General features: G+C 47.4%; 1 protein-coding gene across 4 annotated transcripts in view; it reads left to right on the top strand.

Annotated features, from left to right (window-relative positions):
* The window catches only part of pdss2 (prenyl (decaprenyl) diphosphate synthase, subunit 2), a 336,320-nt gene extending 312,548 nt beyond the window's left edge, over nucleotides 1-23,772 (top strand). For all 4 annotated transcript variants that reach the window (XM_072499936.1, XM_072499935.1, XM_072499939.1 and 1 more), the window contains exon 9: nucleotides 22,582-23,772. In XM_072499936.1, coding sequence (XP_072356037.1) covers nucleotides 22,582-22,737 — 156 coding nt within the window. In that variant the 3' untranslated portion in view covers nucleotides 22,738-23,772. The remainder of the gene's footprint in view (nucleotides 1-22,581) is intronic.
* The last annotated feature ends 3,771 nt before the right edge of the window (nucleotides 23,773-27,543 follow it).

Raw genomic sequence — 27,543 nt, 5'->3', positions numbered from 1 at the left:
GTTCCAAAGCCTTTTAGTGTTAGAGATAGTCTAGTAAGTAGAGTTTTATGCATGAGTAGTGATTGACTGTGTATAATAAATGTGTTTTGATTTGAACCTTACTAACTGGTGTATTGAGTTATTGATCAGCACTTGAACTTGAACCTCGTGGTGCTATCATAAAGATACCTGGTGACTCAGAGCAAAGGTTATAGAAACAGAGCAAATTAAGTAAAGACACAACGAGCAACATTTAGGTGGGACATTTAAGAGCCAACCAAAAGTTAGCAACAAGACGGGATCAGGGCAGGAACTTGATGTCCCTGCTGTCTGTGTGGAGTCTGCACGTTCTCCCCGTATGTGCGTGTGTTTCCTCCGGGTGCTCAGGTTTCCTCCCACAGTCCAAAGATGTGCAGGTTAGGTGGATTGGCTTTGCCAAATTACCCTTAGTGTCCAAAGAGGTTGGGTGGGGTTATGGGGATAGGGTGGATTTGTGGGCTTGGGTAGGGTGCCCTTTCGAAGGGCTGGTGCAGACTCGATGGACCAAATGACGACCTCCTGCACTGTAAATTCTATGATGGTCAGCCATAATCATAGTGAATGGCGAAGGAGGTTCAAAGGGCCGAATGGCCTCCTCCTGCTTTTATTTCTATGTATGTATGCAAAATCAATAGCAAATTAATTTTAAGTACATATGAGGAAGGAAAAATGAGCAACCCATTTCATCAAGAAATGGTGCTGAATTAACAATGAATAAGTTTTGTAGATTAAATGCTCAACCTTTCCAACCATTGGAGATGTCATTAGCAAAAGCAATAGAATATATTGACTCTTACGGCAAAAGAGTAGAATACAGGTCATAGGAAGTCATGATTGAAATGTATAATGTGTTACAAAGAACAAAGAAATGTACAGCACAGGAACAGGCCCTTCGGTCCTCCAAGCCCGTGCCGACCATGCTGCCTGACTAAACTACAATCTTCTACACTTCCTGGGTCCGTATCCCTCTATTCCCATCCTATTCATGTATTTGTCAAGATGCCCCTTAAATGTCACTATCGTCCCTGCTTCCACCACCTCCTCCGGTAGCGAGTTCCAGGCACCCCCTACCCTCTGCGTAAAAAACTTGCCTCGTACATCTACTCTAAACCTTGCCCCTCTCACCTTAAACCTATGCCCCCTCGTAATTGACCCCTCTACCCTGGGGAAAAGCCTCTGACTATCCACTCTGTCTATGCCCTTCATAATTTTGTAGACCTCTATCAGGTCGCCTCTCAACCTCCGTCGTTCCAGTGAGAACAAACCGAGTTTATTCAACCGCTCCTCATAGCTAATGTCCTCCATACCAGGCAACATTCTGGTAAATCTCTTCTGCACCCTATCTAAAGCCTCCACATCCTTCTGGTAGTGTGGCGACCAGAATTGAACACTATACTCCAAGTGTGGCCTAACTAAGGTTCTATACAGCTGCAACATGACTTGCCAATTCTTATACTCAATGCCCCGGCCAATGAAGGCAAGCATGCCGTATGCCTTGTTGACTACCTTCTCCACCTGTGTTCCTCTTTCAGTGACCTGTGGACCTGTACACCTAGATCTCTCTGACTTTCAATACTCTTGAGGGTTCTACCATTCACTGTATATTCCCTACCTGCATTAGACCTTCCAAAATGCATTACCTCACATTTGTCCGGATTAAACTCCATCTGCCATCTCTCCGCCCGTCTCCAAACAATCTAAATCCTGCTGTATCCTCTGACAGTCCTCATCGCTATCTGCAATTCCACCAACCTTTGTGTCGTCTGCAAACTTACTAATCAGACCAGTTACATTTTCCTCCAAACCATTTATATATACTACAAACAGCAAAGGTCCCAGCACTGATCCCTGCGGAACACCACTGGTCACAGCCCTCCAATTAGAAAAGCATCCTTCCATTGCTACTCTCTGCCTTCGATGACCTAGCCAGTTCTGTATCCACCTTGCCAGCTCACCCCTGATCCTGTGTGACTTCACCTTTTGTACTAGTCTACCATGAGGGACCTTGTCAAAGGCCTTACTGAAGTCCATATAGACAACATCCACTGCCCTACCTGCATCAATCATCTTTGTGACCTCCTCGAAAAACTCTATCAAGTTAGTGAGACAAAACCTCCCCTTCACAAAACTGTGCTGCCTCTCGCTAATACGTCCATTTGCTTCCAAATGGGAGTAGATCCTGACTCGAAGAATTCTCTCCAGTAATTTCCCTACCAAGTAAGGCTCACCGGCCTGTAGTTCCCTGGATTATCCTTGCTACCCTTCTTAAACAGCGGAACAACATTGGTTATTCTCCAGTCCTCCGGGACATCACCTGAAGACAGTGAGGATCCAAAGATTTCTGTCAAGGCCTCAGCAATTTCCTCTCCAGCCTCCTTCAGTATTCTGGGGTAGATCCCATCAGGCCCTGGGGACATTTCTACCTTAATATTTTTTAAGACGCCCAACACCTCGTCTTTTTGGATCTCAATGTGACCCAGGGCATCTACACACCCTTCTCCAGAATCAACATCTACCAATTCCTTCTCTTTAGTGAATACTGATGCAAAGTATTCATTTAGTACCTCGGCCATTTCCTCTGGCTCCACAAATAGATTCCCTTGCCTATCCTTCAGTGGGCCAACCCTTTCCCTGGCGACCCTCTTGCTTTTTATGTACGTGTAAAAAGCCTTGGGATTTTCCTTAACCCTATTTGCCAATGACTTTTCGTGACCCCTTCTAGCCCTCCTGACTCCTTGCTTAAGTTCCTTCCTACTTTCCTTATATTCCACACAGGTTTTTGCTGTTCCCAGCCTTTTAGCCCTTACACATGCCTCCTTTTTCTTTTTGACGAGACCTACAATATCTCTCGTTATCCAAGGTTCCCGAAAATTGCCGTATTTATCCTTCCTCACAGGAACATGCCGGTCCTGAATTCCTTTCAACTGCCACTTGAAAGCCTCCCACATGTCAGATGTTGATTTGCCCTCAAACATCCGCCCCCAATCAAGGTTCTTCAGTTCCCGCCTAATATTGTTATAATTAGCCTTCCCCCAATTTAGCACATTCATCCTAGGACCACTCTTATCCTTGTCCACCAGCACTTTAAAACTTACTGAATTGTGGTCACTGTTCCTGAAATGCTCCCCTACTGAAACTTCTACCACCTGGCCGGGCTCATTCCCCAATACCAGGTCCAGTACCGCCCCTTCCCTAGTTGGACTGTCTACATATTGTTTTAAGAAGCCCTCCTGGATGCTCCTTACAAACTCTGCCCCGTCTAAGCCCCTGGCACTAAGTGAGTCCCAGTCAATATTGGGGAAGTTGAAGTCTCCCATCACCACAACCCTGTTGTTTTTACTCTTTTATAAAATCTGTCTACCTATCTGCTCCTCTATCTCCCGCTGGCTGTTGGGAGGCCTGTAGTAAACCCCCAACATTGTGACTGCGCCCTTCTTATACCTGATCTCTACCCATATAGCCTCACTGCCCTCTGAGGTGTTCTCCCGTAGTACAGCTGTGATATTCTCCCTTACCAGTAGCGCATCTCCGCCACCCCTTTTACAACCCCGTCTATCCCGCCTGAAACATCTAAATCCTGGAATGTTTAGCTGCCAATCCTGCCCTTCCCTCAACCAGGTCTCTGCAATGGCAATAACATCATAGTTCCAAGTACTAATCCAAGCTCTAAGTTCATCTGCCTTACCCGTAATACTTCTTGCATTAAAACATATGCACTTCAGGCCACCAGACCCGCTGTGTTCAGCAACATCTCCCTGTCTGCTCTGCCTCAGAGCCACACTGTCCCTATTCCCTAGTTCTCCCTCAATGCTCTCACCTTCTGACCTATTGGTCCCGTGCCCACCCCCCTGCCATACTAGTTTAATCCCTCCCTTGTGACACTAGCAAACCTCGCGGGCAGGATATTTATGCCTCTCCAGTTTAGATGCAACCCGTCCTTATATAGGTCACACCTGCCCTGGAAGAGTTCCCAGTGGTCCAGATAATGGAAACCCTCCCTCCTACACCAGCTGTTTAGCCACGTGTTTAGCTGCTCTATCTTCCTATTTCTAGCCTCACTGGCACGTGGCACAGGGAGTAATCCCAAGATTACAACCCTAGAAGTCCTGTCTTTTAACTTTCTGCCTAGATCCCTGAGCTCCTGCTGCAGGACCTCATGCCCCTTCTTGCCTATGTCGTTAGTACAAATATGTACAACGACCTCTGCCTGTTTGCCCTCCCCCTTCAGGATGCCCTCTACCGTTCGGAGACATCCTGGACCCTGGCACCAGGGAGGCAACATACCATCCTGGAGTCTCTTTCACGTCCACAGAATCGCCTATCTGTGCCCCTGACTATAGAGTCCCCTATTACTATTGCTCTTCTGCGCTTTGACCCTCCCTTCTGAACATCAGAGCCAGCCGTGGTGCCACTGCTCTGGCTGCTGCTGCTTTCCCCTGATAGGCTATCCCCCCCGACAGTATCCAAAGGGGTATACCTGTTCGAGAGGGGGACAACCACAGGGGATTCCTGCACTGACTGCCTGCCCTTTCTGGTGGTCACCCATTTCTCTGCCCGCACCTTGGGTGTGACCACATTTATATAACTGCGATCTATGACGCTTTCCGCCACCTGCATGCTCCTAAGTGCATCCAATTGCTGCTCCAAACGAACCATGCGGTCTGTGAGGAGCTCCAGTTGGGAGCACTTTCTGCAGATGAAGCCATCCGGGACGCTGGAAGCCTCCCGGACCTGCCACATCTCACAGTCAGAGCACTGCACCCCTCTAACTGACATTGCGTCAATTAATTAGTAAATTAAAATTAAATGTTTTTTTTTTTTTTAAATTTTTAAAGTTACTGTTAACTATTTGTTTCCTAGCACTAGATTTCTACTATAAATTTGAAAGCTAAATATAGTATTCTCTGATCTCTGGCTTAGATACCCTTGGTCAGATCTCGTCCGTAAAGTTGTAATCGATTCTTCTCGCTCTGATATAAGGGAGGCATACAGAGAGAGTCAGAAGACTGATCACTAGTGCCAAAAGGCTGAGTTAGGAGGAGACACTAAAGTGAAAGTGAAAATCGCTTCTTGTCACAAGTAGTCTTCAAATGAAGTTTCTGTGAAAAGCCCCTAGTCGCCACATTCCTGCGCCTGTTCGGGGAGGCTGGTATGGGAATTGAACCGTGCTGCTGGCCTGCCTTGGTCTGCTTTAAAAGTCACCTTGAAAGAAGGCATAAGAGGTGATCTTGTGGAGATCTGGAAGACTGGTTGATTTACCATGACACTACACCTAGGTAGTCAAGACCAGAATTCTTCTAATGAAGCAAAGACTAGAAGGGCTTGAGGTTCATAAGGAGGCGGTGTTAGCAATTCTGGAAAGTGTGAAAATAGATAAGTCCCCGGGCCAGATGGGATTTATCCTAGGATTCTCTGGGAAGCTAGGGAGGAGATTGCTGAGCCTTTGGCTTTGATCTTTAAGTCATCTTTGTCTATAGGAATAGTGCCAAAAGACTGGAGGATAGCAAATGTTGTCCCCTTGTTCAAGAAGGGGAGTAGAGACAACCCCGGTAACTATAGACCAGTGAGCCTTACTTCTGTTGTGGGCAAAATCTTGGAAAGGTTTATAAGAGATAGGATGCATAATCATTTGGAAAGGAATAATTTGATTAGAGATAGTCAACACGGTTTTGTGAAGGGTAGGTCGTGCCTCACAAACCTTATTGAGTTCTTTGAGAAGGTGACCAAACAGGTGGATGAGGGTAAAGCAGTTGATGTGGTGTATATGGATTTCAGTAAAGCGTTTGATAAGGTTCCCCACGGTAGGCTACTGCAGAAAATACAGAGGCATGGGATTCAGGGTGATTTAGCAGTTTGGATCAGAAATTGGCTAGCTGGAAGAAGACAAAGGGTGGTGGTCGATGGGAAATATTCAGACTGGAGTCCAGTTACTAGTGGTGTACCACAAGGATCTGTTTTTGGGCCACTGCTGTTTGTCATTTTTATAAATGACCGGGAGGAGGGTGTTGAAGGATGGGTGAGTAAATTTGCAGATGACACTAAAGTCGGTGGAGTTGTGGACAGTGCGAAGGATGTTACAAGTTACAGAGGGACATAGATAAGCTGCAGTGCTGGGCTGAGAGGTGGCAAATGGAGTTTAATGCAGAAAAGTGTGAGGTGATTCATTTTGGAAGGAATAACAGAAGACAGAGTACTGGGCTAATGGTAAGATTCTTGGCAGTGTGGATGAGCAGAGAGATCTCGGTGTCCATGTACATGGATCCCTGAAAGTTGCCACCCAGGTTGAGAGGGTTGTTAAGAAGGCGTACGGTGGTTTCCGGGTACGGCGATGACCAGCTAAGTCGCACGTTTCGGCAGCTCCCGTTGGAACGGACTTTTGGGCTCTTGATAAGAGCCCTAACGGCAATTTTAAACGGCCAAAATCACTGTGCGGTGAAATAGAAGGGAATCCCCCCGGATATTGATGGAAAAAGGAGAGGATAGCAGCAGGATTGCAGTGGATCCTTCGGAGCAGTGGCAAGGAAGGGAAGCTCGAAGCAAGATGGCGTCGGAAGGTGGCCTTTCGATATGGGGCCCAGACCAACAAGAGTTCCTGCGGCGCTGTGTGGAAGAGCTGAAGAAGGAGGTGTTGGCCCTGATGCTACAGGCGATTGAAGGGCTAAAGGAGGCGCAGAGGACCCAGGAGCTGGAGCTTCGGGTCGTGAAGGCAAAGGCTACTGAAAATGAAGATGAAATTCAGGGCCTGGTGGTGAAGACAGAGACGCACGAGGCGCAGCACAAGAGGTGTGTGGAGAGGTTGGAAGCCCTGGAGAATAATTCGAGGAGGAAGAATCTAAGAGTCTTGGGTCTTCCCGAGGGCGCAGAGGGGGCGGACGTCGGGGCATATGTGAGCACGATGCTTCACTCGCTAATGGGATCGGAGGCCCCGACGGGCCCTTTGGAGGTGGAGGGAGCTTATCGAGTTATGGCGCGAAGACCAAGGGCAGGAGAAATACCTCGAGCCATAGTGGTGAGGTTTCACCGCTATAATGACAGAGAGATGGTCCTAAGATGGGCGAAGAAAACTCGGAGCTGCAGGTGGGAGAACGCGGTGATCCGCGTATACCAGGATTGGAGTGCAGAGGTGGCGAGAAGGAGGGCAAGTTTCAATCGGGCTAAGGCGGTGCTTCACAAAAAGAAGGTGAAATTTGGAATGCTGCAACCGGCGAGACTGTGGGTCACATACCAAGGGAAGCACCACTACTTTGAGACGGCAGAAGAGGCGTGGACATTCATTGTGGACGAGAAGCTGGAATAGTCTGGCGAGAGAAAGAGCTTCTGGGACAAAGTGGTGGGGTGATTATGTGGGACGAGGAAGGGGGGGATGATTTTTCAATTGTTAACTCTTTAATCCTGTAAATTTTCTCTCTTCCCCTCGTTTGGGGGGGGGGGGGGGGGGAAGAGAGTATGAGGAACTGTGGGCGCCGGTGGGTAGGAAAGCGGGGCTAAGTGGGAAACGCGGGCCTCGTTCCCGCTCGATGGTAATTATGGCGGGAACAGGGACGCAGGAAGGTGGGGGCCTCGCACAGTGAGAGGCCGAGGGCAAACAGGGAAGCCGAGGTCAGCCAGAGTTCGCTGACTTCTGGGAGCAACATGGGGGGTGTAATTACGCTAGAGGGGGATCTAGCGGAGGGGGGTGGGGGAAGGAGGGAGCTAACTGGGTTGCTGCTGCTAAGGGGAAGGGGGAGCTGTTATGGGGCGGGGTGGTCGAGGCGGGAGGGCACCGTCGGTGGGATATACGGGTACGTGGGAACCTGGTGAGGAGCTGGGGTAAAAAAGGGGATGGCTAGTCGACAAGGGGGGGGGTAAAGAGCCCCCCAACCCGGTTGATCACGTGGAACGTGAGAGGGCTGAATGGGCCGATTAAAAGGGCGCGGGTACTCGCACACATAAAGAAATTAAAGGCAGATGTGGTTATGTTGCAGGAGACGCACCTGAAATTGACAGATCAGGTCAGACTACGTAAAGGATGGGTGGGGCAGGTGTTTCATTCGGGTTTGGATGCAAAGAATAGGGGGGTGGCTATTTTAGTGGGGAAACGGGTACTGTTTGAGGCAAAGACCATAGTGGCAGACAGTGGGGATAGATACGTGATGGTGAGTGGCAGACTGCAAGGGGAAGCGGTGGTTCTGGTGAACATGTACGCCCCGAACTAGGATGATGCAAACTTCATGAGGCGTATGTTGGGGCGTATCCCGGACCTGGAGGCGGGAAAGTTGGTAATGGGGGGAGATTTCAATACAGTGCTTGATCCAGGGCTGGACCGGTCGAGATCCAGGACCGGGAGGAGGCCGGCAGCAGCCAAGGTGCTTAAGGACTTCATGGAGCAGATGGGAGGAGTAGACCCTTGGAGATTTATCAGACCTAGGAGTAAGGAGTTCTCATTCTTCTCCCATGTTCACAAGGTATATTCACGGATTGACTTTTTTGTCCTGGGAAGGGCACTGATTCCGAAGGTGACAGGGACGGAGTACACGGCCATAGCCATCTCGGACCACGCTCCATACTGGGTAGATCTGGAGGTAGGAGAGGAAAAGGAACAGCACCCACTCTGGAGAATGGATATGGGCCTGTTGGCGGATGAGGGGATATGTCTAAGGGTGAGGGGGTGTATCGAAAGGTACTTGGAGCTTAATGACAATGGAGAGGTTCAGGTGGGAGTGGTCTGGGAGGAGTTGAAGGCAGTGGTCAGAGGGGAACTGATATCCATAAGGGCACATAAAGGGAAGCAAGAGAGTAAAGAAAGGGAGCGATTGCTGAGAGAACTTCTGAGGGTTGACAGGCAATATGCAGAGGCACCGGAGGAGGGACTGTACAGGGAAAGACAAAGGTTACATGTGGAATTTGACCTGCTGACCACGGGTAAGGCAGAGGCACAGTGGAGGAGGGCACGGAGTGCAGTATGAGTATGGAGAGAAGGCGAGTCGGTTACTGGCCCAACAATTGAGGAAGAGGGGAGCGGCGAGGGAGATAGGTGGGGTGAGGGATGAGGAGGGAGAGATGGAACAGGGAGCGGAGAGAGTGAATGGGGTGTTTAAGACATTCTATGAGAGGTTGTATAAGGCTCAGCCCCCGGAAGGGAAGGAGGGAATGATGCATTTCCTGGATCAGCTGGAATTCCCGAAGGTGGAGGAGCAGGAGAGGGCGGGACTGGGAGCACAGATTGATATGGAGGAGGTGGTAAAGGGGATTGGGAGCATGCAGGCGGGGAAGGCCCCGGGACCGGATGGGTTCCCGGTGGAATTTTATCGGAAATATATAGACCTACTGGCCCCGCTTTTGACGAGAACCTTTAATGAGGCCAGGGAAAGGGGGAAGCTGCCCCCGACTATGTCGGAGGCGACAATATCGTTACTTTTGAAGAAGGATAAAGACCCGCTGCAGTGTGGGTCCTACAGACCCATTTCCCTTTTGAATGTAGATGCTAAGCTCCTGGCCAAGGTAATGGCGACGAGGATAGAGATTGTGTCCCGGGGGTGGTCCATGAGGATCAAACTGGGTTCGTTAAGGGGAGACAGCTGAACACGAACATACGGAGGCTGCTAGGGGTAATGATGATGCCCCCACCAGAGGGGGAGGCGGAGATAGTGGTGGCGATGGATGCCGAGAAAGCATTTGACAGGGTCGAGTGGGATTATCTGTGGGAGGTGCTGAGGAGATTTGGTTTTGGTGAAGGGTTCATTGGATGGGTACAGCTGCTATATAGGGCCCCGGTGGCAAGTGTGATCACGAACAGGCAGAGGTCTGACTACTTCCAAAGAACAAAGAACAAAAAAATGTACAGCACAGGAACAGGCCCTTCGGCCCTCCAAGCCCGTGCCGACCATGCTGCCCGACTAAACTACCATCTTCTACACCTCCTGGGTCCGTATCCCTCTATTCCCATCCTATTCATGTATTTGTCAAGATGCCCCTTAAATGTCACTATCGCCCCTGCTTCCACCACCTCCTCCGGTAGCGAGTTCCAGGCACCCACTACCCTCTGCGTAAAAAACTTGCCTCGTACATCTACTCTAAACCTTGCCCCTCTCACCTTAAACCTATGCCCCCTAGTAATTGACCCCTCTACCCTGGGGAAAAGCCTCTGACTATCCACTCTGTCTATGCCCCTCATAATTTTGTATACCTCTATCAGGTTTCCCCTCAACCTCCTTCGTTCCAGTGAGAACAAACCGAGTTTATTCAACCGCTCCTCATAGCTAATGCCCTCCATACCAGGCAACATTCTGGTAAATCTCTTCTGCACCCTCTCTAAAGCCTCCACATCCTTCTGGTAGTGTGGCGACCAGAATTGAACACTATACTCCAAGTGTGGCCTAACTAAGGTTCTATACAGCTGCAACATGACTTGCCAATTCTTATACTCAATGCCCCGGCCAATGAAGGCAAGCATGCCGTATGCCTTCTTGACTACCTTCTCCACCTGTGTTGCCCCTTTCAATGACCTGTGGACCAGTACTCCTAGATCTCTTTGACTTTCAATACTCTTGAGGGTTCTACCATTCACTGTATATTCCCTACCTGCATTAGACCTTCCAAAATGCATTACCTCACATTTGTCCGGATTAAACTCCATCTGCCATCTCTCCGCCCAAGTCTCCAAACAATCTAAATCCTGCTGTATCCTCCGACAGTCCTCATCGCTATCCGCAATTCCACCAACCTTTGTGTCGTCTGCAAACTTACTAATCAGACCAGTTACATTTTCCTCCAAATCATTTATATATACTACAAAGAGCAAAGGGCCCAGCACTGATCCCTGTGGAACACCACTGGTCACAGCCCTCCAATTAGAAAAGCATCCTTCCATTGCTACTCTCTGCCTTCTATGGCCTAGCCAGTTCTGTATTCACCTTGCCAGCTCACCCCTGATCCCGTGTGACTTCACCTTTTGTACTAGTCTACCATGAGGGACCTTGTCAAAGGCCTTACTGAAGCCCATATAGGCAGGGCAGCACGGTAGCACAAATGCTTCACAGCTCCAGGGTCCCAGGTTCAATTCCGGCTTGGGTCACTGTCTGTGCGGAGTCTGCACATCCTCCCCGTGTGTGCGTGGGTTTCCTCCGGGTGCTCCTGTTTCCTCCCACAGTCCAAAGATGTGCGGGTTAGGTGGATTGGCCATGCTAAATTGCCCATAGTGTCCAAAATTGCCCTTAGTGTAGGGTGGGGTTACTGGGTTATGGGGGTAGGGTGGAGGTGTGGACCTTGGGTAGGGTGCTCTTTCCAAGAGCCGGTGCAGACTCGATGGGCCGAATGGCCTCCTTCTGCACTGTAAATTCTATGATGATGATGAACATCCACTGCCCTACCTGCATCAATCATCTTAGTGACCTCCTCGAAAAACTCTATCAAGTTCGTGAGACACGACCTTCCCTTCACAAAACCGTGCTGCCTCTCGCTAATATGTCCATTTGCTTCCAAATGGGAGTAGATCCTGTCTCGAAGAATTCTCTCCAGTAATTTCCCTACCACTGAAGGAAGGCTCACCGGCCTGTAGTTCCCGTGATTATCCTTGCTACCCTTCTTAAACAGAGGAACAACATTGGCTATTCTCCAGTCCTCCGGGACATCCCCTGAAGACAGCGAGGATCCAAAGATTTCTGTCAAGGCCTCAGCAATTTCCTCTCCAGCCTCCTTCAGTATTCTGGGGTAGATCCCATCAGGCCCTGGGGACTTATCTACCTTAATATTTTTTAAGACACCCAACACCTCGTCTTTTTGGATCTCAATGTGACCCAGGCTATCTACACACCCTTCTCCAGACTCAACATCTACCAATTTCTTCTCTTTGGTGAATACTGATGCAAAGTATTCATTTAGTACCTCGCCCATTTCCTCTGGCTCCACACATAGATTCCCTTGCCTATCCTTCAGTGGGCCAACCCTTTCCCTGGCGACCCTCTTGCTTTTTATGTACGTGTAAAAAGCCTTGGGATTTTCCTTAGCCCTATTTGCCAATGACTTTTCGTGACCCCTTCTAGCCCTCCTGACTCCTTGCTTAAGTTCCTTCCTACTTTCCTTATATTCCACGCAGGCTTCGTCTGTTCCCAGCCTTTTAGCCCTGACAAATGCCTCCTTTTTCTTTATGACGAGGCCTACAATATCTCTCGTCATCCAAGGTTCCCGAAAATTGCCGTATTTATCCTTCTTCCTCACAGGAACATGCCGGTCCTGAATTCCTTTCAACTGCCAGTTGAAAGCCTCCCACATGTCAGATGTTGATTTGCCCTCAAACATCCGCCCCCAATCAAGGTTCTTCAGTTCCCGCCTAATATTGTTATAATTAGCCTTCCCCCAATTTAGCACATTCATCCTAGGACCACTCTTATCCTTGTCCACCAGCACTTTAAAACTTACTGAATTGTGGTCACTGTTCCCGAAATGCTCCCCTCCTGAAACTTCTACCACCTGGCCGGGCTCATTCCCCAATTCCAGGTCCAATACCGCCCCTTCCCTAGTTGGACTGTCTACATATTGTTTTAAGAAGCCCTCCTGGATGCTCCTTACAAACTTTGCCCCGTCTAAGCCCCTGGCACTAAGTGAGTCCCAGTCAATATTGGGGAAGTTGAAGTCTCCCATCACCACAACCCTGTTGTTTTTACTCTTTTATAAAATCTGTCTACCTATCTGCTCCTCTATCTCCCGCTGGCTGTTGGGAGGCCTGTAGTAAACCCCCAACATTGTGACTGCACCCTTCTTATTCCTGATCTCTACCCATATAGCCTCACTGCCCTCTGAGGTGTCCTCCCGCAGTACAGCTGTGATATTCTCCCGAACCAGTAGCGCAACTCCGCCTCCCCTTTTACATCCCCCTCTATCCCGCCTGAAACATCTTAATCCTGGAACGTTTAGCTGCCAATCCTGCCCTTCCCTCAACCAGGTCTCTGTAATGGCAACAACATCATAGTTCCAAGTACTAATCCAAGCTCTAAGTTCATCTGCCTTACCCGTAATACTTCTTGCATTAAAACATATGCACTTCAGGCCACCAGACCCGCTGTGTTCAGCAACTTCTCCTTGTCTGCTCTGCCTCAGAGCCACACTGTCCCTATTCCCTAGTTCTCCCTCAATGCTCTCACCTTCTGACCTATTGGTCCCGTGCCCACCCCCCTGCCATACTAGTTTAAACCCTCCCCTGTGACACTAGCAAACCTCGCGGCCAGGATATTTATGCCTCTCCGGTTTAGATGCAACCCGTCCTTCTTATACAGGTCACACCTGCCCCGGAAGAGCTCCCAGTGGTCCAGATAATGGAAACCCTCCCTCCTACACCAGCTGTTTAGCCACGTGTTTAGCTGCTCTATCTTCCTATTTCTAGCCTCACTGGCACGTGGCACAGGGAGTAATCCCGAGATTACAACCCTCGAGGTCCTGTCTTTTAACTTTCTGCCTAGCTCCCTGAACTCCTGCCTATGTCGTTAGTACCAATATGTACAACGACCTCTGCCTGTTTGCCCTCCCCCTTCAGGATGCCCTCTACCCGTTCGGAGACATCCTGGACCCTGGCACCAGGGAGGCAACATACCATCCTGGAGTCTCTTTCACATCCACCGAAGCGCCTATCTGTGCCCCTGACTATAGAGTCCCCTATTATTATTACTCTTCTGCGCTTTGACCCTCCCTTCTGAACATCAGAGCCAGCCGTGGTGCCACTGCTCTGGCTGCTGCTGTTTTCCCCTGATAGGCTATCCCCCCCGACAGTATCCAAAGGGGTATACCTGTTCGAGAGGGGGACAACCACAGGGGATTCCTGCACTGACTGCCTGCCCTTTCTGGTGGTCACCCATTTCTCTGCCTGCACCTTGGGTGTGGCCACATTTACATAACTGCGATCTATGACGCTTTCCGCCACCTGCATGCTCCTACGTGCATCCAATTGCTGCTCCAACCGAACCATGCGGTCTGTGAGGAGCTCCAGTTGGGTGCACCTTCTGCAGATGAAGCCATCCGGGACACTGGAAGCCTCCCGGACCTGCCACATCTCACAGTCAGAGCACTGCACCCCTCTAACTGACATTGCGTCAATTAATTAAAATTAAAATTAAAATTTTTTATTTTTTTTAAATTTCAAAGTTACTGTTAACTATCTGTTTCCTAGCACTAGATTTCTAATAGAAATGCGAAAGCTAAATATAGTACTCTCCGATCTCTGGCTTAGATATCCCTCTAAATTATAATTAAGTAATTATGTTTAATTAGTTACCAATGCTTAATTTTTTTAATTTAGTGTAGATTCCCAACCAGCCACTCAGGCCACAGCTTTTCTGTGATGTCACTTCAGTTTCCCCCCGACACACACAATTTGAAAAAGGTATAAAAGTAAAAATGAGTAAAAATCACTTACTTACCTTCTTACCTTCTGAGTGTCTTAGATGTTCTCAGGTTCTCTCCCTGACAGAGACTGCTCCTCCTCCTCCGAACGGCTCCCGAAACTAGGCCGCGATCTTTTAAAATCTCTGTCTTTATAGAGGGACGAGGCAGGGGTGTCCCCTGTCTCCGTTACTGTTTGCATTGGTAATTGAGTCCCTGGCCATAGCACTGAGGTGCTCCAGGAAGTGGAGGGGAGTACTCAGGGGAGGAGAAGAACACCGGGTATCATTGTATGCAGATGATTTACTGCTGTATGTTGTGGACCCGGTGGAGGGGATGCCTGAGATAATGCAGACGCTCGGGGAGTTTGGGGAATTCTCGGGGTACAAATTGAACATGGGGAAGAGTGAGTTGTTTGTGGTACATCCGGGGGAGCAGAGCAGGGGAATAGAGGATTTACCGCTGAGGAGGGTAACAAGGGATTTCCGGTACTTGGGGATCCAGATAGCCAGGAGTTGGGGAACCTTACATAGGCTTAATTTAACACGATTGGTGGAACAGATGGAGGAGGATTTTAAGAGATGGGACATGGTGCCCCTGCCACTGGTGGGGAGGGTGCAGGTGGTCAAAATGGTAGTCCTCCCGAGATTCCTTTTTGTGTTTCAGTGCCTCTCGCTGATGGTCACAAAGGCTTTTTTCAAGAAGATCGAGAAAAGCGTTATGAGTTTTGTGTGGGCTGGGAAGACCCCGAAAGTGAGGAGGGGGTTCTTGCAGCGTAGCAGGGAGAGGGGGGGACTGGCACTACCGAGCTTAAGTGAGTACTATTGGGCCGCCAATATTTCAATGGTGTGTAAGTGGATGGGAGAAGGGGAGGGAGCGGCGTGGAAGAGATTGGAGATGGCGTCCTGCAAAGGAACCAGCCTACAAGCACTGGTGATGGCACCGCTGCCGTTCTCCCCGAAGAAATACACCACAAGTCCAGTGGTGGTGGCAACACTGAAAATTTGGGGGCTGTGGAGACGGCATAGGGGAATGACGGGAGCCTCGGTGCGGTCCCCGATAAGAAATAATCATAGGTTTGTCCCGGGGAGAATAGATGGGGGATTTAGAGCATGGCAGAGAGCTGGGATTGTGCAACTGAGGGATCTGTTCTTAGACGGGACGTTTGCGAGTCTGGGAGCGCTGACGGAAAAATATGGGTTGCCCCAAGGGAACGAATTTCGATACATGCAACTGAGGGCTTTTGCGAGGCAACAGGTGAGGGAATTCCCGCAGCTCCCGACGCAGGAGATTCAGGATAGAGTGATCTCAGGGACATGGGTGGGGGATGGTAGGGTGTCGGATATATACAGGGAAATGAGAGACGAGGGGGAGAACATGGTGGATGAGCTGAAGGGAAAATGGGAGGAAGAGCTGGGGGAAGAGATTGAAGAGGGGCTATGGGCAGATGCCCTACATAGAACATAGAACAATACAGCGCAGTACAGGCCCTTCGGCCCACGATGTTGCACCGAAACAAAAGCCATCCAACCTACACTATGCCATTATCATCCATATGTTTTTCCAATAAACTTTTAAATGCCCTCAATGTTGGCGAGTTCACCACTGTAGCAGGTAGGGCATTCCACGGCCTCACTACTCTTTGCGTAAAGAACCTACCTCTGACCTCTGTCCTATATCTATTACCCCTCAGTTTAAAGTTATGTCCCCTCGTGCCAGCCATATCCATCCGCGGGAGAAGGCTCTCACTGTCCACCCTATCCAACCCCCTGATCATTTTGTATGCCTCTATTAAGTCTCCTCTTAACCTTCTTCTCTCCAACGAAAACAACCTCAAGTCCATCAGCCTTTCCTCATAAGATTTTCCCTCCATACCAGGCAACATCCTGGTAAATCTCCTCTGCACCCGCTCCAAAGCCTCCACGTCCTTCCTATAATGCGGTGACCAGAACTGTACGCAATACTCCAAATGCGGCCGTACCAGAGTTCTGTACAGCTGCAACATGACCTCCCGACTCCGGAACTCAATCCCTCTACCAATAAAGGCCAACACTCCATAGGCCTTCTTCACAACCCTATCAACCTGGGTGGCAACTTTCAGGGATCTATGTACATGGACACCTAGATCCCTCTGCTCATCCACACTTTCAAGAACTTTACCATTAGCCAAATATTCCGCATTCCTGTTATTCCTTCCAAAGTGAATCACCTCACACTTCTCTACGTTAAACTCCATTTGCCACCTCTCGGCCCAGCTCTGCAGCTTATCTATATCCCTCTGTAATCTGCTACATCCTTCCACACTATCGACAACACCACCGACTTTAGTATCGTCTGCAAATTTACTCACCCACCCTTCTGCGCCTTCCTCTAGGTCATTGATAAAAATGACAAACAGCAACGGCCCCAGAACAGATCCTTGTGGTACTCCACTTGTGACTGTACTCCATTCTGAACATTTCCCATCAACCACCACCCTCTGTCTTCTTTCAGCTAGCCAATTTCTGATCCACATCTCTAAATCACCCTCAATCCCCAGCCTCCGTATTTTTTGCAATAGCCTACCGTGGGGAACCTTATCAAACGCTTTGCTGAAATCCATATACACCACATCAACTGCTCTACCCTCGTCTACCTGTTCAGTCACCTTCTCAAAGAACTCAATAAGGTTTGTGAGGCATGACCTACCCTTCACAAAGCCATGCTGACTATCCCTGATCATATTATTCCTATCTAGATGATTATAAATCTTGTCTCTTATAATCCCCTCCAAGACTTTACCCACTACAGACGTGAGGCTCACCGGCCTATAGTTGCCGGGGTTGTCTCTGCTCCCCTTTTTGAACAAAGGGACCACATTTGCTGTCCTCCAGTCCTCTGGCACTATTCCTGTAGCCAATGATGACATAAAAATCAAAGCCAAAGGTCCAGCAATCTCTTCCCTGGCCTCCCATAGAATCCTAGGATAAATCCCATCAGGTCCCGGGGACTTATCTATTTTCAGCCTGTCCAGAATTGCCAACACCTCTTCCCTACGTACCTCAATGCCATCTATTCTATTAGCCTGAGGCTCAGCATTCTCCTCCACAACATTATCTTTTTCCTGAGTGAATACTGACGAAAAATATTCATTTAGTATCTCGCCTATCTCTTCAGACTCCACACACAATTTCCCATCCCTGTCCTTGACTGGTCCTACTCTTTCCCTAGTCATTCGCTTATTCCTGACCTACCTATAGAAAGCTTTTGGGTACCCTACGTAGGGTAAACTCTTCGTCCTCGTGCGCCAGGCTTAGCCTGATACAATTTAAGGTTTTGCACAGGGCACATATGACCGGAGCAAGGCTCAGTAAATTTTTCGGGGTAGAGGATAGGTGTGGGAGATGCTCGAGAAGCCCAGCAAACCACACCCACATGTTTTGGTCATGCCCGGCACTGCAGGGGTTCTGCGTGGGGGTGGCGAAGGTGCTTTCAAAGGTGGTGGGTGTCCGGGTCGAGCCAGGCTGGGGGCTGGCTATATTCGGGGTTGCAGAAGAGCCGGGAGTGCAGGAGGCGAGAGAGGCTGATGTTTTGGCCTTTGCGTCCCTAGTAGCCCGGTGAAGGATACTGCTTTTGTGGAAGGAAGCCAAGCCTCCGGGCGTGGAGACCTGGATAAACGACATGGCAGGGTTTATAAAACTGGAACGGATAAAGTTTGCACTAAGGGGTTCGGCCCAGGGGTTCACCAGGCGGTGGCAGCCGTTCATTAACTACCTCGCAGAACGATAAAGGAAATGGGAAGGTAACAGCAGCAACCCAGGGGGGGGATGGGGGTGGGGGGGAGGGCTCAGGTGGGTCCTCGGGGGTGTTTTTGTAAAGATATTCGTACTTGGTTATGTATATTGAATTGCTGATTTTATTATTTGGGAGAGCTATTATTTTTGTTATGGCAGTTGCCATTTAGTTTATATATTATTTATTCACTTGTTAAAATACGGTCACGGTTATTTATATTGTTTTGCTGTTGTAAAAAGGGGAAAAACCTTTGTACTGTTTTGTATGGCCGAAAAAGTTGAATAAAATATATATTTTTTTTTAAAAAGAAGGCGTACGGTGTGTTAGCTTTTTTTGGTAGAGGGATTGAGTTTCGGAGCCATGAGGTCATGTTGCAGGTGTACAATACTCTGGTGCGGCCGCATTTGGAGTATTGCGTGCAATTCTGGTTGCCGCATTATAGGAAGGATGTGGAAGCATTGGAAAGGGTGCAGAGGAGATTTACCAGAATGTTGCCTGGTATCGAGGGAAGATCTTATGAGGAAAGGCTGAGGGACTTGAGGCTGTTTTCGTTAGAGAGAAGAAGGTTCAGAGGTGACTTAATTGAGGCATACCAGATGATCAGAGGATTGGATAGGGTGGACAGTGAGAGCCTTTTTCCTCGGATGGTGATGTCTAGCACGAGGGGACATAGCTTTAAATTGAGGGGAGATAGATATAAGACAGATGTCAGAGGTAGGTTCTTTACTCAGAGAGTAGTAAGGGTGTGGAATGCCCTGCCTGCAACCGTAGTGGACTCGCCAACACTAAGGGCATTCAAATGGTCATTGGATAGACATATGGACGATAAGGGAACAGTGTAGATGGCCTTTAGAGTGGTTTCACAGGTCGGCGCAACATCGAGGGCCGAAGGGCCTGTACTGCGCTGTAATGTTCTATGTTCTAAATTTAGAGGGTGGAGGATAATTGGACAGTGGTAACATTTAATTCCTATTTTAAACTTGCACATTTTTATATCCAGTGGTAAATTCCTGTATCCACATTTCTAATGGCAGCTGCCGGTGTACACTCATCTCTGCTGTTCTCTCATCCTCCCTCTAGTGGTGGCGCTTCATACACTGGTTGACGGGTGCAATCACATGGAATGTATTGGTCACTATCGGCCAACGAATTTAAGGCGAGATTGGATTTCCGACAGGACACGCAGCAAAGCAAACAAGTTTATTTAATCTGCAAACAGCAGAGCCAACACAGTCTATTTACAGTGTCTATTTAAAAAGTGTCTCTATGAACCGCAGAAAACAACGTACGCCTATCCTCAACTGCAACAACATCTCCTGATAAAGGCACGGTGATTTTGTAGAATCTTACAGCACAGAAAGGAAACACTCAGCCTGCCGTGCCTGTGTTGGATCTTTGAACAAGTTGCCGAATTTAGTCCCACTCCCTATCTTTTCCCCCTACAAATTAATCCTCTTTTTAAAAAATAAATTTAGAGTAGCCAATTATTTTTCTTTTCCAATTAAGAGGAAATTTAGCGTGGCTAATCCACCTAACCAGCACATCTTTGGGTTGTGGGGGTGAATCCCACGCAGACATGGGGAGAATGTGCTCAAATTAGTCAATTAGACCTGCCTATTTACCTTTTGAATGTTCCTATGAGATCCAACTGCATTGTGGTTTTTTTTCTTGGTGCGTTCCAAATCTTATCCACTACGCAATAAATTTCTTATTGTTTGCCTTCTGATTCTCTTGCCAATTATTTTAAGTCTATAACTTCTGCCGACTGATTGACTTGCCAGGAGAAAGGGTCTCTCCCCACTTGCTTTGTCAATAGCCTTGATAATTTTGAGTACCTCAAATAGGTTTCCCCTTCACCCCCTCTGCTCTGAAGAGAACAATCCCAGCTTGTGCAACCTCTCTACATAACTGAAGCCTCTCACCCCTCGTATCATCCTGGTAAATCTTCTCTTATCCCCTCTCCCGGGATTTGATATCCTTTCTAAAGTGTGCCCAGAACCGTACACAATGCTCCAACTGAGGTTAAATAGTGATTTGTCAAGGATTACAGTGACCTACTTTTGATTCAATGCCCCTGTTTACAATATCCAGTTTTCTTTTTAAAACAGGAACACTTGCATTTATATAGCACTTTTTGTGATGTTGATTGGGGATAAATATTGACATGGGGAAAATTCACCTGCTGCTCTTCGAATAGTGCCATGAGATCTTTTGCATTCACCCAATCAGCTATATCGTGTCTCGGTTTAAGGTCTCATCCAAACGGCATCGCCTCCAATGGTGCAGTGCTCCCTCGGTGCCCTAACCCTGGAATGGGACTAGAACCCAGAATCTTGTGACACGGAAAGGAGAATGCTCCCCACTTAGCCACAGCTAGCACTGTCTCCTATCAACTTGCCCTTCCAAATTATGTGGATATGCACCTGCAGGCCCCTCTGCTCTTGCAATCAGATTTACAATGTGATAAGTCCTATTAGGGTACGAACAAGTTCAGCTCCGATTATTTTAGGTTACACCAGGGACAAGGCAGGAGTGTCCGCTCTCTCCGATGCTCTTTGTCCTGGCGATTGAGTCGCTGGCAATGGCGCTTAGGGGTTCGAGGGAGTGGCGGGTATTGAGTGGGGGGGAATCGAGCACAGAGTTTCTTTCTACAAAGATGATCTGCATATTTCAGACCCGGTCGGGAGCTTTGATAGGATCATGGGGTTTTTGGGGGAGTTTGGCCGCTTTTCGGGATACAGTCTTAATATGGGGGAAAGCGAGGTATTCGCGATTAATGAATGGGGCAAGGGAGGAGGTTGGGGGAACTGCCACTTTGGTTGTTGGAGACGAGCTTTCTCTACCTTGAGATACTGATGGCACAGCTTTATAAGTTGAACTTGGCACAGCTGGTGGAGGGAATGAAGGCGGACTTTAAGAAGTGGGATATGTTGCCATTGTCGTTGCCGGGTCGAGTCCAGGCGGTAAAGATGATGGCTTTGCTGAAGGTTTTGTTTGTGTTCCAGAACCTCCTGATTTTTGTGCCCAAGTCCTTTTTTAGAAAGGTTAATGGGGTGAACTTGAGGTTTGTGTGAGTGGGCAAGGCTTTGCAAGTTAGGAGGGTGTTTTTGGAGAGGGATCGACGGGGGTGGGGGCGGTAGCGTAACCGAGCTTGTTGAACTACTACTGGGCAGCTAATGTTGCAGTGGTTAGGAATGGACGGTGGGGCCCTTCCGCTCTTGCCAGTCAGGTACTTCATGAGCCCAGTGGTGGTGTCAGCACTGCCAGTGTGGAACCAGTGGGGGTGGAGGCTTTTGGTTTCATTTTCATTTTGGGTGGGGAGTGTGGGGTCAAAAATTGGAAAAGTGGGGCAGGTGTCAGTGGGGTGAGTTGGGGTGTATTTTGGGGTGGGGGGGGTGGAGGCGTGCAGGGAGGGAGGGGTTTGTTTCCTGTTGCTGCGGTTGGCTTCTGTACATCTTGGTTATGTTTATATTGAAAATGCCTTCAATAAAATGTTTTTTTTTAAATACCAAATGGGTGCGAACAAGAGTAATAGACAAACAGGAGTCATTGCAGCAGAGTTTTGATTGAGTTAAACTTTATGGGAAATGGGAAGCTGACTAGTAGAGCATTGGAGTGATTGAATATGAGCTGGCAGTGATGTGGGTAAGGCAGGAGGTGGAGGTGGATTAAGTTAAATAGACAGAAGTAGGCAACCTTTGTGATGGAGAGAATATGGGGGATGGAAACCAGTTTAGGGTCAAAACTTTCTTCAAAAGGTGACTAAAGAAATAGAACGGCTTAAAGGTATCTTGGTGGTTTATTTGAAGTTTGCGATGTGGGTGAAGTACAACTATTTTACTAAATTAATTGATATGATATAATGTTATTTGGAAGTAAATAGAAGCAGCTATATTGAATAATTTAGTAATTCTGATTTTGTAAGCACCAGTGTAGCTCTCTGGGTGCATTTGTCATGTCACTTTAAGGTATGTGGCTTTAATTGAGTTCTCTGCATCATGTCGTATTTCCAATAATATTTAAAGAGTAATTTTTGCAAGCACTCAATTTCCTGGAATGTTCTGAGACACGTGAAATTGCTTTGCACAGATATGCAGTTGAACAGTTTTCTACTTTGTTTTCACCATTTAGGATTATAAATGGCAATATATCTTAAAGGTCCTTACCTTAAGGGTATTTCTTGGGACTTGTCTGTGAAAGCTTTAATTTACAAGTGAGAACATTCTGAACCTGTTGATCGAACTGAGTGATATGTTTATTTTTAAAGTTATTAAAATAGAGTTATACAGTAGTGTCCATACATGATATCACTGGGTGTGCAAGATACAGACTGGACCATGTTTGTTTTTATATAAATGGCTAAGTTTGCAGGTACATTTTCTGAACTAATGTTTTACATGTATGCACTCACACAGATCCTTTTGTTTTTGCTTGCTCTAGTTGCATGGAATTATCAAGGCTGGAAAAGGTGTGAGTTCATCTCTTGATTTATGCCATTACCATGGGAACCAGGCTTTGGAAGCCCTGCAATGCTTTCCTGCTTCTGAAGCCAGATCAACTCTGGAAAACATTGTTTGTGCTGTGACCAAATTCTGACTGGTGGAATAACACAGAGAGAGAGAGAGAGGAATCAAACAATGATAAATCTTTGTGGATAAGCTGTCAGTTAGGCCTGCTACTTAATGCCCCTTTCAAAAAATGAATAGTTTGTACCAAGTGAAATGTTGCACAGCGATGGAGGAAGGTTCTGTTCTTTCAATCACAGTGAAGCACAGCAAGATAACAAAGCCTCTCTTCTTCCCCCTTCCCCCCCCCCCCCGCCAACCCCTCCCTGTCCCCCTCCTCTTGTATGCCTGCAAACAAATTTGCAGAAAGGTCAAACAGTTTTCCCTTGTCATGCCAGAAGCACACTGGAGGCAGCAAGGGCAGAAATAATTAATGAGATTTGCTGCTGTGACCTCAGCAAATGGACAGGAAATAAGGCCGTATTGATTGGACACAACCAAGGATGGCGCCACAGTGGTGGCCTGTGGTTTTTGCCTACACTTGGAGGACGGGTGGGGGGGGGGGGGGAGAGCTGGTGGTTGGAATGAGACTGCAGGTGTTGCGAGAAACACTTCATAACCTGTCTGATAGATCTGCCGTGTCAGAATAATAGTCCCAATTTATCACCGTGCAGGGCAATTGTAAGGATAAAGATTTTGCCTGAGGCTGTACAAACAGTGCTGCAGCTTTTGTTAAAAAATAGGAAATTGTCAAATTTCATATTTGTGAATTGTGGAAAAAGATGGTAGTTTGATTTAAAATCTCAGTCCAAATTTACACAACGTTGTACGTTGCACACACAATCAAGATTTTCTTTACACCGTCTTTTGTTACTGCTGATTTGTCTTTCAGGATTCGCCGTTTATTGAGAAAGTTCAGGTTTATATCTTAAGCCAGGTACAGCTGTTAACTGTTTAATAATACGATAGTAAAGAGATCATTTGTTTGCTATTTATTAATTTTTACATGTCTATTTTACATCTCCCGAAAAAAATTGCCTTTTTGTGATTGTATCTGTTGATGGCTCCAACCGAAGGTTGAAGTATGTTTTTATAATAAAATGTAATAAGGAAAGTGTATCTATCACGTGCCTGCATGCTCTTCTCATTAATCTTGCACCTTTGTCATGTTCACACTGAGAAAAGCAATTGAAAATAAGTCTCTTTTTAACCTTAGGACTTACAGAAGTCTCGAACAGTGAAGCACACAATGACAGTAGCAGTATATGGGATATCAAGTCTGTAAACTGACACTGTCTCTATTTTGTTCATAGAGATGATTTTTGTGGTTTGCATTCATGCAACCTGAGAGCAACGTTGACAAGAAGGCTGAGTTTACATAAATGGTCTGGATTGCGACTAAGCTACCTTTCTTTCTTCTGTGGTGTAATTACAGCCCAACTTTAATCTGAAGACAGCAAGCAGATTTTATTACCAAGTTCACTCAAATAATTAGCGTGTTTACTTTCTCCAGACTCCTGACAAAAAAGCTTCCTAATGTTCAAATCCGACCGCTTTTGCTGCCCCCTCTACGTTGTTTCAACAGACCAAGAAAGTAAGAAAAATGATTTTCTTGGGAAGATATTGTTGGTGCAGTAGTTTTCACTTTCCAACTGGATGCCCTTCCATAGCCAGGTATTCAGAAGAAAATATACAAACATACACATGAACATATGAGTTAGGAGCACAGGAAGGCCATTGGACCCCTCGGGCCTGCTCCACCATTTGATAAGATGGTGCCTGATCTGATTGTGGACTCAACTCCACTTTCCCACCGAACCCCCAATACTCTTTGATGCCTTGTTCGTGAAGAATCTGTCTCACTCTGCCTTAAAAATATTCAATGATCCTGACTCCACTGCTCTCTGGAGAAGAGTTGCACGCCCTCTGAGAGAAAAACGTTCTCTTCATCTCAATCTTAAATGGGAGACCCCTTATTTTTAAATGATGTTCCCTCCTTTTCGCCTCTCCCACAAAGGGGAAGTATACTTCCAGCATCCACTCTGACGGGTTCCCTCAGGATCTTTTACATTTCGATAAGATCGTCTCTCAATGTTCTAAACCCCAATGGATACAGGCCCAACCTATCCAACTGTTTTTCATGAGATAACCCCTTCATCCCAGGAATCTATCAAGTGAACCTTCTCTGCACTGTATCTAATACAATTTCCTTTCTTAAATAAGGAAACCAAAGCTTTACCCAGTACTCGCGATGTCGTCTTGCCAATTCCCTACTTTTATATTCCATTCCCCTTGCAATAAACAACAACTTTTCATTTGCTTTCCCAATCACTTGCTGTATCTGCATACTAACATTTTATGATTCATGCACCAGAACATGCAGATAGATCCCTCTGTACCGCATAACTCTGCAATCTCTCTTCATTTAAATAATATGCTGCTTTTCTATTCCAAAGTAGACATGTTCACATTTTCCCACATTATAATCCATCTGCTAATTTTTTGCCCGCTCACTTAACCTATCTAAATCCCTTTGCAGGCTTCTTATGTCCCCTTGACAAGTTACTTTCCTAACTATCTTTGTGTTGTCAGCAAATTTAGCAACCACACATTTGGTCCCTTCATCCAAGTCATTGAGAGATTGTAAATAATTGAGGCCCAGCACTGATCCCTGTGGCACTCCACTCATTACATCTTGCCAGCGAAAATCACTCATTTATGCCTACTCTCTATTCCCTATTGGCTAACCAATCCTCTAGCCATCCTAATATTTTACCACTACACCATGGGCTCTTATTTTGCGTAGTAACCATTAATGCGGCACCTTGTCAAATGCCTTCTGGAAATCCAAGTACACCAAACCTTCATCCAGGTTTTTTCTTACTTTCTCAAAAAACACTAATAAATTAGTCAAACCCAATTTCCCTTTCACAAAACTATAATGATTCTGACTGAAATTTACTAAGTGCCCTGTGTAATGATCCTAGGCCAGACCCCCACATTATTAGTAAGATCTAGTTTGGGATTTCTCTACAAACGTCACTCCAACTCGGACAGCATCAACGACAGCCCACCTCTCGGGGTTTCAATTTCCATCAGAGATTTCATTCCCGTCGATTCCTGAGTCTACACCCAGCACCAACTCACAAGTCCAATTTCAGCTCTTCAGCTGCGCTAAGCAGAATACGACTACTTCAAAGGGCTATCTTTTCACCAATGGCCTGCAGCATGGAGTCCGCAACCTTCAGCTGCCTTCTTGTGAGGCCGTGGGCCGTGGAATGCCCTACCTGCTACAGTGGTGAACTCGCCAACATTGAGGGCATTTAAAAGTTTATTGGATAAACATATGGATGATAATGGCATAGTGTAGGTTGGATGGCTTTTGTTTCGGTGCAACATCGTGGGCCGAAGGGCCTGTACTGCGCTGTATTGTTCTATGTTCTATGTTCTTGGATCTTCAGAGCCTCGCCTGAACCCTCTTCGATTAACAGGACTTCTTTCAAGCCCACTTCACTTGCAGTCTGTTACTATAATAATAATCTTTATAATCTTTATTGTCACAAGTAGGCTTACATTAACACTGCAATGAAGTTACTCTGAAAAGCCCCTAGTCGCCACACTCCAGCACCTGTTCGGGTACACTGAGGGAGAATTCAGAATGTCCAATTCACCTAACAGCACATCTTTCAGGACTTGTGGGGAGGAAACCGGAGCATCCGCAGGAAACCCACGCAGACACTGGGAGAACGTGCAGACTCCACACAGACAGTGACCCAAGCCTGGAATCGAACCTGGGACCCTGGCGCTGTGCAGCAATGGTGCTACCCACTGTGCTACCGTGCCACCCAAGTAACATCCTCACATCCTTTTTTCTGTTTGGAGCCTGTTTCTCTTCTCTCCTTTTTCCCTTAAATTACCTGGGACTTGACTCTGTCCCTTACCTGGGACTACATTTTTGGACCTCTCCCTGCCCCCTGCCCTGGACACTTGCATGGTGCTCTGCTCCTGTTCATCTGACCTGGGGCCTTCGCCCCAAGAACTTAAAGATGCAGCTGTGTACATGTGCATTCCACTCCCAGGGTACACATGCGCGGAAACTCCGAAGACTGCCGGGATTTTGAGTACCCGACCCTTGCTCCTGACGAGCAGATAAGTGTGGCTGTCATAACACTTATTATAACCACCTTAATAATAGATTCCAGCCATTTCTCTACGACAGATATTAAGCTCTTTACAGCCTTGGATCAAACGTGGACAAGAGAGCTGAACGCCAGAGGGGAGAGTGACTGCCAATCAACTCACAAAATCCCTGCAGTGCAGAAGGAGGCCATTCAGCCTGTTCAGTCTGCACCGACCCTCTGAAAGAGTACCCTGCCTCGGGCCACTCCCTTATCCTATCCCTGTAACCCCATAACCGCCACCTAATCTGCACAGCCCTGGACACTAAGGGGCAATTTGGCATAGCCAATCCATCTAACCTGCACACCTTTGATTTGTGGGAGGAAACAGAAGCACCCATGCATTCACAGGGAGAACATGCAAACTCCACACAGTCACCCAAGGCTGAATTGAACCCGGGTCCCTGGTGCTGTGAGGCAACAGTGCTAACCGCTGAGCCACCATGCCGCCTTGACATCTCGGCAGCATTTGACCAAGTGTGACATAAACAAGACGAAGAAAAACTGGGGTCAATTGGAATCAGGGACAACTCTCCGCTGGGTGGAGTCATACCTAGCACAACGGAAGATGGTTGTGGTTATTGGAGGTAAATCATCTCAGTTCCAACTTTTCACTGTACCTCGGTACACGTGACAATAAACAAATCCAATCAATCCAATTGCAGGAGTTCCTCAGGGGAGTGTTCTAGGCCCAACCAACTTCAGCTGCTTCATAAATG

This window comes from Scyliorhinus torazame, chromosome 4 (assembly GCF_047496885.1).
Source record: "Scyliorhinus torazame isolate Kashiwa2021f chromosome 4, sScyTor2.1, whole genome shotgun sequence".
Lineage (NCBI taxonomy): Eukaryota > Metazoa > Chordata > Chondrichthyes > Carcharhiniformes > Scyliorhinidae > Scyliorhinus > Scyliorhinus torazame.
Note: the sequence above shows the minus strand (reverse complement) of the source record. Positions and strands in the feature narration are given on the sequence as shown.